This window comes from Thalia democratica, chromosome 6 (genome assembly GCF_965202585.1).
Source record: "Thalia democratica chromosome 6, ktThaDemo2.hap1.1, whole genome shotgun sequence".
NCBI classification, from domain to species: Eukaryota; Metazoa; Chordata; class Thaliacea; order Salpida; family Salpidae; genus Thalia; species Thalia democratica.
In genome coordinates this window covers 6,761,997-6,771,423 of record NC_139170.1, presented here as the reverse complement: position 1 = coordinate 6,771,423, position 9,427 = coordinate 6,761,997, and the positions used below count along the sequence as shown (strand labels likewise).

Below are 9,427 nucleotides of genomic sequence, written 5' to 3'. Positions count from 1 at the left end.
AGTGTTTAATGTTTAATATAAAAGTAGTTTAGAGCTAAAGTAGAAATAAAATTAGCAATTTATCACAATACATTAAGACCAGTACTAGACACACCTTAATTTTGTATTTTACATAATAATTTTTAATGCTTTTGATTTTAACTAATTGTTAAATTAGACTAACTATTTTTACATTTAAACTGGTATAAATTTCATTGACTATAGCTTATAGTTAATAAAAGGTCCATTTTTTGTGGTATAAATGTTATATCACTGATTATACTTTAAAGGTTCTATTGCTTTAAAATTTGCTCTAAATTAGTTATGAAATAAATACATTACTTCATTCAAATCATTCTTATATTAAATATTGTTCCAGAAAATTTCTATTGCTAAATTAAATCAAACTACTAAAACTAATGTTTTGTAATAAAAAAGAAAGTTAACTATAGACAAGTTAACCAATAATTTGCATTCCTATTATAGGATTTATTTATAAGAAACGTATTGATAATGTAATTACATAATCTATCATTTTAACCAAGTTTTCTACTTAATCGTTAGTTTGTTTTTAAACTGAACGCGACTATTTAATAAAATTGAAGAATTAGATTACTTATTTGTATTTATACCACTTTCTTTTGTAATAAAATGTATAAAGTTTTGTTTGATTACTACGTTAAATCTATCGTTATGATAATGTCATTTCTATAAATAAGCTATGAGAGACAATAAAAGTATTTAGATATTTATATTTTCTTACTTACATCTATATGAAAAAGTATTTTGCTTTTTTTAAATTGATCTGTATACATGCTCAAAAACGAGTTCTAGCTAATTTAAACAAATTGAAAAATGCATGGGTTTTTATTGAACGACAAAAAAGCCCACAAAGTAATTGGTCATAGGACCTGGTGCACGAAAAAACCTTTCGGTTATCGAGTCGCACACCACTTGGATACAGTTTAACGTCTTGTCCAAGACTTTTTATTTGTTTTGGTTTTATTACAAAATAAAATATAATTGATAGTTCTATTTTTTTAACTATTATTAAAAAAATATTAAAACTGAAAGTAACTTTTTTGAAAGCATTGTATAGTTAATACAACAGATAAATAAAAGTAAAACTTTATTAAGAAACTATACTAAAGCAAACCAATTTATATTTTATAATTTTAAAATTATTTATAATATTTTGCTTAAGGCCTACTTATGAAAAATACTTAAAAAATACTTTTAACCATTATGGTAGCTTTTGGTGTTTATGTTATGTAAAAAAATGACAAACATAGTAAATGTTGTAATTAATAAGATTAATGTTTTAAACTGGTTTAACTTAACCATATTTTTTTAGAAAGTAATTTATAATAAAAAATTTTTCAAGTTTTTAGACACAAAAATTTTCAAGATAAGTAATAATTAAAAGAATGAAACAAATAAGAGTTAGACTTTACAACTGCTTATAAATAAAAAACGGAAAGTTTTGTCTTTTTTTAATCATATAAACTAATTTCTGTTTTACAATAGTTGTAAACGAAAGGAAAGTTTTCGATTTATTGTTTTCTAATTTACAGTGATAATGTTACAACAATTAAATTTTTACATCTTCATGGTAAGTAAACCGACCTTTGTGATTTATTGTTTTGTTTTTATTATTCATCAGATATATATAAGAGTATAATTCAAAAAATAAACATTGTTTTGATAAAACTATTTAAACTCATTATTATTGTTAGAAGTAATTTCAAAAACTTCGTCAGCAAGCAAATAATATAAAATACTTAACTTGTTTTGATAACGAAGTCTTTTGAGGTACTTCAAGCAATTATAATGAGCTTAAAATGTTGTTTTTTAAATATAATGTTATGTAGATTTAAAGCTTATTAAATAAACGATTTGCAATAGTAGACAAGTTCTTTGAACTTAGTTTTACTTGAAAGATAAGTATTGTGTTGTGTATAACCTTATTTTCTGTGAACGGAGAAGCTTAAAATTACTTTTACATTTTTAAACCATTTTAGTAAGTATATTCTATAAGATAAATACTGATTGTGTAAAACTTAAATTATGTCTAATTTCAATTTTCCACAAAATAAGCTTATTTCTAAGTTTGATTGTAAACAAGTTTTTTAAGTAGATTTATTAATATTTTTTACATTTGAATTTTGTTCTTAATCACTTCTATACGATTTTAAAAAATAAAAAATTAAAAGTTAAATCAGGTATAAAGTAAATCATGCATGTGTGTACCACTTAATATTTCTAAAAAATATGTAACTTTTAACAAACATTGTCACTATTTTATTCCTTATCAAACTTGTAAAAGTTTTTTTTTTAATTCTATAAAATGAGTTAGTCTGAAAGTAGGTGAAATTATTTTCGTAAGTGTTTATAAGGGAAGCAACAACTCTTTCAATTTTCTTTTGACTTTTCAAAGTAAATGATCTCTGTAAATCCATTCCAACAAAGATAAACAATCTCTAACTTTTAAATTAAACATTTTCAATCATAAAAGTTCGTATTCCACACGGATATCGGTCTGAAAACGTTCAACCTCCAGTTGTTGTTTTCAGGTTTTTCATCAATTGGTTTTTCGCTTTTTACTTGTACGCTCTCATACACAACTGCGTTGTTTTCGACTTCATTTTTGCGTTTTAAGGGCAACATCAATGTCGCGCTGTTCCCCGAAAAGTTCAGGTTCTGGTCCGACCCGACGTAACCGGCATCCGTCTCAACATTGTTTCCGCCAGGCGACGCAAGAGAGCTTCTCTCGACAACTTCTTCATTATCCGGTTGTTCACGTTTGTGTTTGAATTCTTCAACTACTTCTTTGATAACTTTCTCCCTGCTTAAACAAGTATTGTTAAAATTATTAGGATAAAGCGTAAATAAAAGTAGTTTTCAAATAAGAAATGCATTGATTGCGCGCAAAAAAAAACAAACAAACTTAGAAGCTACTTATGATGAACAGTAGACAAGAATTGAAGTTTTATGTAATTTTTGCCCGTTGTAGACCAGTAGTTATACAAAAAGCTTATTGCTCAGAAGTTAGGAAGTTACACTTTTTATTAGCATGCTTAGTAGTTCTCGAGAAAACTTACGTTGGTTTTTAAATTTTACTCATTATAAAAACAGAAGTCAAACCTCACGTCAACTCGATCAATCCTCTCCCTCCCAATTTTAATTCCCTCATCGGTCATAGTGAGAACTGGTATCTGGAATCCTCTGTTTGGAATCTCTTCTCCTTTCCTGAACCCTTCGTTTTTCCTCATCTTTCTAACGGGTCTTCTCACTTGCACCTCCGCCGTAGTCATGCTGCTGGAAGTGATCTTTCTCTGCCTCCCGTGCAGGTGCCTTCAGTGTTATTTCTATATTTTATTTCGAATAAAACATTGTAATTATCACCATTACAATTTTTAAAACTTCAATTCGATCAAATTAAATATTATGGTTTGCATTTTTGTCCAAGTAAAAATTGTTTTTCGAACAATGCTATCTTTTATTACGTGGTATATATGAAAGGCAAGTATTTTTGTTGAGAAAATTAAAAACAACTTGGCTGAAGCTTACAAAGTATTAGCGAATTTTTTGTAATAAATGCTTAAGCAAGTAATTACAACTAACGAAAGCTCTTGTTATCAATGTTTTCATCCTAAAGCCCCTTAGTTAATCATTAACCGCGCAGCCAGTAGATAAAAGAAAATAAAAAGTTTTACTATTAAATGTATCCATACTAAAATAAAAACCTGTCGTAGAATTTGTCTCGTTCCCTTCTTTTCAGCTGTCTCTTTCTTCTGATACTTCTCTCGTAACACTGCCTCTGCCACGCTTTTCTGGGAACTGTTTATAAACTTGATTGTGACGTCATTAACTCAAAGTTCAGAAGATCAAAAAAGTATAACACTTTGTGCACATTTAAAAACGGTTGGTACTTTGCTATTATTTAATTACAGTCAGAATGTTGAACACAAGCATTTTTGCTCTTGAGTTTTTCATGCCAACTGTAAATGTTGTTAAAAATACAAAACTTGAACCGCTGTTTCCGGCAGTAATCACAAACATTTCAGCCGCTAAACAAACTTGTATGTTTTGAAAAAAAGTTTTACTTTTTGTTTTGCAAAACAAGATGTAGAAAATAAATAAACTTTAAAAAGAATAAAACCTTTTTCGGACATAAAATTTTTTTTTGTGTTAGTAAACATTAAGATAAGTTTCTAAACATATATTTAATTTGGATCACTTTATAAAAACAGTAAAACATTTCCAAATATTTATTTGTGATTTGTAAAACTAAAATGTTTGATTTTGTAAAGTTTAGTTATCAAAAAAAAAAAAATTTCAAAAAATTTTAATAGTTTTTAAACTGATATATAAAGCTTGAGTTTGCAAACACGAGCTTAAAGGAGCTGGCGTCTAAAAAAATGTCGAAAAGTAGCACACTGTAACAACAAATTTGTTATTCTGACCTAATTAATTTATAATGATGGCTCCAAAAAGTTAAAGTATACTGTTAAAATATATTTAAACTTTGTTATTAAAATCAGCTTTTTAAGCTATTATTTAATTGTTTATGGAGATAATAAAAAATACGATTCAAAATTTCTTTGATCAACTTAATGTATTTTGTAATTACACTAAAATGTACACACTATATTTACTTTTGAACAATTGCTAGATCACTTTATTAATTAACATATACACCTTAAATAAAATAGTATCTTTTGAAGTAAAATTTACATCTTAATATCTTACAATTACTATTGTTTTGCTATAGTGTAACTCTACTTTTAATGTTATTTAACAACCTAATATAGTTTAAATAAAGTCTTTTTTTCAACAAGACCAGCAAAAAACACAGAAAAATCTCTCAAACTTTTAAAATCAACACCAACTTAATCTGTAGGTATCCAGGGACTGCTTGTTCGGAAAACTCCTCTTGAACGTCTTTTCCAGCGTGTGCAGCTTCGAAGTGAAGAAGTAAAAAGTGACCAGCGGGAACACCGCCGAGAACAAGTACAAGGTCCACGTCATCACTACCTGGTACTGTGACGTCATGAGTTCTCCCAATATGTCTACTCCCAGCTGGGCGAGCAGGCTCTGGGTGATGTAAGGTCCGTTGCACAGTATGTGGAGGATCGTCAGCGAAAATGAGTAGCGCAAGAACTTGCCCTCATTCTCAAGTCGGTATATCTGTTTGAAAGGAAAAGTTGTAAAAGTTTATTAGGTTTTTTTTTCAATTTAAAGTTTAGCTTTTTTTTTTTGAGCAAAATAAATTTCTTGACAATATTTAAAACACTTTTTAAAATTGATGAAAATAAAACGCTTGGTCTATATACTTTTTGATTGGATAGCTCGTAATACTTATTATGAGCTTAAAATACTATACAATAGTATAAACTACAATGTTTACTAAACCTGGTAGAAATTTCGACGGTTTATGGACTTGCTCTCATTTTTTTGTTTTCGTAATATCTTAAAGGCTGCCAGTATGAAAATTAAAGTCAGGAAAAACGGAAGGCCGAAACAGATAGTTGAAACTGTTAGACTGTAAAATGTTTTGTTTGTTAATATTAAACTTATAAGGATACTTTTTTTTAATTTACTTTTTAAACCTTAATACCTTAAACTTAAATGAATAAAAAATCAGTAAAAACTAATATACCAATACTTATATAGCTTAAAACTACTACAGTTCTAAAAAAAAAAACGAAGAATAGGTTTTAATAAGATTTTTCTATATTGATAGCTGGCATTTTAAAAGTTTTATTTCTTTAGATTAATAGTAAAAATTTAACTTAATTTTTAGAAATAGTTGCTACATAAGTACTAAAAGAGTTTTAATCAGCTATAATTAGTTTGAAAAATTATTTATTTATTTAACAAAACTTACATATAGTAGATTGGACCTCCAACAGTAAAGCCACAAATACACCTGCCCTTATAAAACTTTGTTGGCAAGTGAATTAAAGAGTCGGGTAGATAAACAGGAATGAAAAATATGATTGCTACTATCCAAGAAAAAATAACAGAAAATATTGAAAACTTAAATTTTTCGTCACTGTACTTTTCATTTATTATCAGAAACCTGTAAAATAAGACTGTGTGTTAGATAATTAGGTTTACTTTTATCAAAATAATAAAAAAAAAACTTAAAAAATATAAAAAAGTATCAAAATAACTTTAAAATAATTTATTGTCTACTTTTTGGTAATCTTTAATTACTGATTAATTATATAAATGTTAACCTGTCAACAGCAATAGCACAAATACAGTACGCCACAGCAACTTGTTTCAGTTGTACAAATGCTGCAATAAACTTTATTACGAGAGGATTCTGTATCCACGCTTCGTCAAAACAGCTACCTAAAATCATATTTACTTAAAAATTTAAAAATTAGAAAAAAATCCTACTTCTATTAATTCTGATAGATTACTTGTTAGACAAGTTAAATAAGTTAAATTTTTACACTCTAAATTAAATTACAACAATAAAAAAGAAGTTTTAAAAATTATTTTGAAAAACTTAGTAAAAACTAACTAAAACTAGCAAATTATTATGTATAGCCGTTTTAAGTTAAAACACCTAATTTAAAAAAACCCACCGCAAGATATAGGCTGACAGGTGAGGCACTCAAGCAATCCGAGCACCGCTATGCTGACCATTATGACGTCACTGGAGGTCTTCGGCCTCCTCCGCTGCTCGTTGATGGACAGGGTGACGACCACCAGGCTGTTGCCTAGCAACGAGACCACGAGCAGGCACACGAACGGGAACATCTTGAATGCGATCGCGAGCCCGTCGTCTGTTTGCGGGTTTTCCACTAGGAGGTGTTATTTTAAAAAAATTAATAACAAAACTAAAGTTTATTAACAGTTTTTTGTAATCTAAACATTTTTCTTGAGTAAAGCTGTTATTTTAATTTTAATCAAGAACTAATAATGTCAGCAAAATGAAACATTTTGAAATTGTAAGTATTTAAGAAGTAAACTTTAGCCTTTTTGCGGGTAAAAATAATTAACTTTATCATTTTAAATATTTATATGGCTCAATCTTTTGCACTGCAGTACAATTACAAAAAAAAAACTTAAAAAAAGTGTAAGAAAAAAAAACATTGATTTGGCACTTTTTAAACAGAGCAATACCGTTTTAAATAAATGCAACTTTTTAAATAAAACGGTATGCAATTTAAATTCCTTTGTATTTTAGTATGTAGAAACAAATTTAAAAAGACAGTTTCTGAAAACACAATAAATATATAAGTTGACTAACCCCATTATTTAATTCAAAACAAACAACTTTTAAAATTTGATCACATATTAAACTTTAAACAAAATAAACAGTAACTTAGCTAAATTAAGACTTTAAACTTTTTACAACTAAAACTAGTTATTTAAATTATTAGAACAATTTTAGTTATAAAATAAATAAGTATATGTACCTGGTTTATTCTCCATTTCAGAATAATGTCATTATGTAATTTTACTAAATCATTTTATTTGTTTATTTTTAACCTTATTAAACCTGTTTTTATTTACTATGAGTTATAAAAACAACTATTTTTTGTACTACTATTCGAACATGCTTATAATAGAGTACAGTATACACTTAAGCTAATTTTATCTAAGAAAAGTATGTTTAAAACACTTTCAAAACTGATATAATAAATGCTTTTATATCTTTTTTTCTTTAAGAAAAAGTTTCTAAACATTCATGAATAATGCACAATAGTTAAACAATATGTTTTATTCTTTGTTCAACTTAGTACAAAAAAAATCTTAAAAAAACTGTTAAATCTTTTTATTTAAAAACTATAATATATTTAATGTACAACTGAATTTGGTTTAACTACTTTAAAAAGAGTTCATATCACAAAAACACTTTATGCATTCTATGCTTTTTATGACGTCAAAATGCACTTTGTTATTACAAGACTGTCGTTTGTTTTAAGCCAATGTTGCTTTAATTGAAGTTTAGTTTAACGACAAATAGAAAGTTTGATTAATTCGTAACAAATCCAAAACCATAAACGTTTTGATAATATTGCTATTTAATTCTGAAGTTTATAGTTTTTTTTACCGTATTTAATTTGTTAAAACATGCACATTACGTAACACAAGTTCAGCTAAATTTTGACCTACTTAATTTATTTTTGTAATTAAAAAATGTTTTATACAGAAAAAGTTTAACTTTATTTTTATATCTGCTCACTACTTAATTTAAAAAAATTCAATTGTTAAGACAAGAAACCACCTGTAGAAACATTTGACACAAACAGTATTCTTTGATGAAAAATAAAACAAAACAAGTATAAAATATTTATAGCGATTTGTAAACTTATATTAGTAAAATGATAACCTAGAACTTTATTAACTAAGATACTGCATGGTAGAACTTTAAACTAGCCTTTTAGCTATTATCATGACTTTCTTTTTATTGAAACCTTTCAGTTTGTCGCAGCTGTTAGAAAAATTTTGTTGTTTTAACCGAACTACTTATACAAATACTAAAACTATTTTACTGTTAACTACTTATACTATACACAAACTTTTTATATAATCTTTAAGTAAATGAAGATAACAAGTATTCCATTTTCCCAAAACTGTTTTCTGAAATATTTTTAAACTAGCTATTCAAAAACAAATCTTATAAACTAGAAAAACTACAAAGTAAATAAAGATGTGCAAATTAGATATTTTGTTTACGACCAGGTTTCGGTGACAGAAAAATGCGACCTTTTCATTCCAATAAAACAAAACAAGTATAAAGTATTTATAGCGATTTGTAAACTTATATTAGTAAAATGGTAACCTAGAACTTTATTAACTAAGGCACAGTGTTGTATGGTAGAACTTTAAACTAGCTTTTTAGCTGTTATCATGACTTTCTTTTTATTAAAACATTTCAGTTTGTCGCAGCTGTTAGAAAAATTTTGTTGTTTTAACCAAGCTGCTTTGCTATGGAGAGATTGATTTGAAGATTTCAACCGTAAAACGCAGACTTGAATGATAAATCTTCATGTCCGTTTGTGGATCAAAGATTATGGCTTTATGGGTTTGAAGCAGGGTTTCCTGAACTAATTTTCACAATCGTCGTCCTTTATTACGTTCTCCCAAAACGGGGCAAAATTGTCACTTTGGGAAGCTCTGGTTTAGAGTAATGATACGATAATGATAAACTTTATATGGTTTCAGTATACCGGGAACTTGTGGCCTAGATAAACTATAAAATTGATGTACAGGAATAAAACAAAGAGCACTTGGATCTTGCACAATAAAACTCTTTAACGGAGTTTAATGAAATTTGTTTAATAACTTCTAATTTTTTTAAAGTCAGTAGACTTTAACTATACTTTATTAGAACATGTTTCAAAATTTTAGCTGAAAAATTATGTAAATAATAAAACGTTTGTGTATTCTTTATTTACGGTCATGAAAATTATTAATTTTT

At 27.1% G+C, this 9,427-nt stretch overlaps 1 protein-coding gene across 2 annotated transcripts; it reads right to left on the bottom strand.

Annotated features, from left to right (window-relative positions):
- Positions 1 to 1,795: 1,795 nt before the first annotated feature.
- LOC145838113 (putative G-protein coupled receptor 63) lies at positions 1,796 to 7,506 on the bottom strand. Of its 2 annotated transcripts, none has more exons than XM_082945654.1 (9): positions 7,419 to 7,506; positions 6,582 to 6,800; positions 6,225 to 6,342; positions 5,870 to 6,064; positions 5,395 to 5,524; positions 4,872 to 5,169; positions 3,726 to 3,819; positions 3,124 to 3,333; positions 1,796 to 2,827 (listed from the first exon to the last, which is right to left on the bottom strand). In XM_082945654.1, exons 1-9 carry the CDS (start codon positions 7,432 to 7,434, stop codon positions 2,482 to 2,484), a joined length of 1,626 nt encoding a protein of 541 aa, XP_082801780.1. In that variant the 5' UTR covers positions 7,435 to 7,506; the 3' UTR covers positions 1,796 to 2,481. The 2 variants fall into 2 exon arrangements, with proteins under 2 accessions (XP_082801780.1, XP_082801781.1); XM_082945655.1 differs by having other exon boundaries at positions 1,796 to 2,824.
- Positions 7,507 to 9,427: the final 1,921 nt, after the last annotated feature.

Bases quoted from the DNA above. Each gene is read 5' to 3' on its own strand.
- LOC145838113 (XM_082945654.1), bottom strand. The intron at 6,343-6,581 runs GTGGGTTTTTTT...ATATGATTTTAG, and splicing joins CTGTCAGCCTATATCTTGCG to GTAGCTGTTTTGACGAAGCG. The intron at 3,334-3,725 runs GTTTTTATTTTA...ATAACACTGAAG, and splicing joins CGAGACAAATTCTACGACAG to GCACCTGCACGGGAGGCAGA.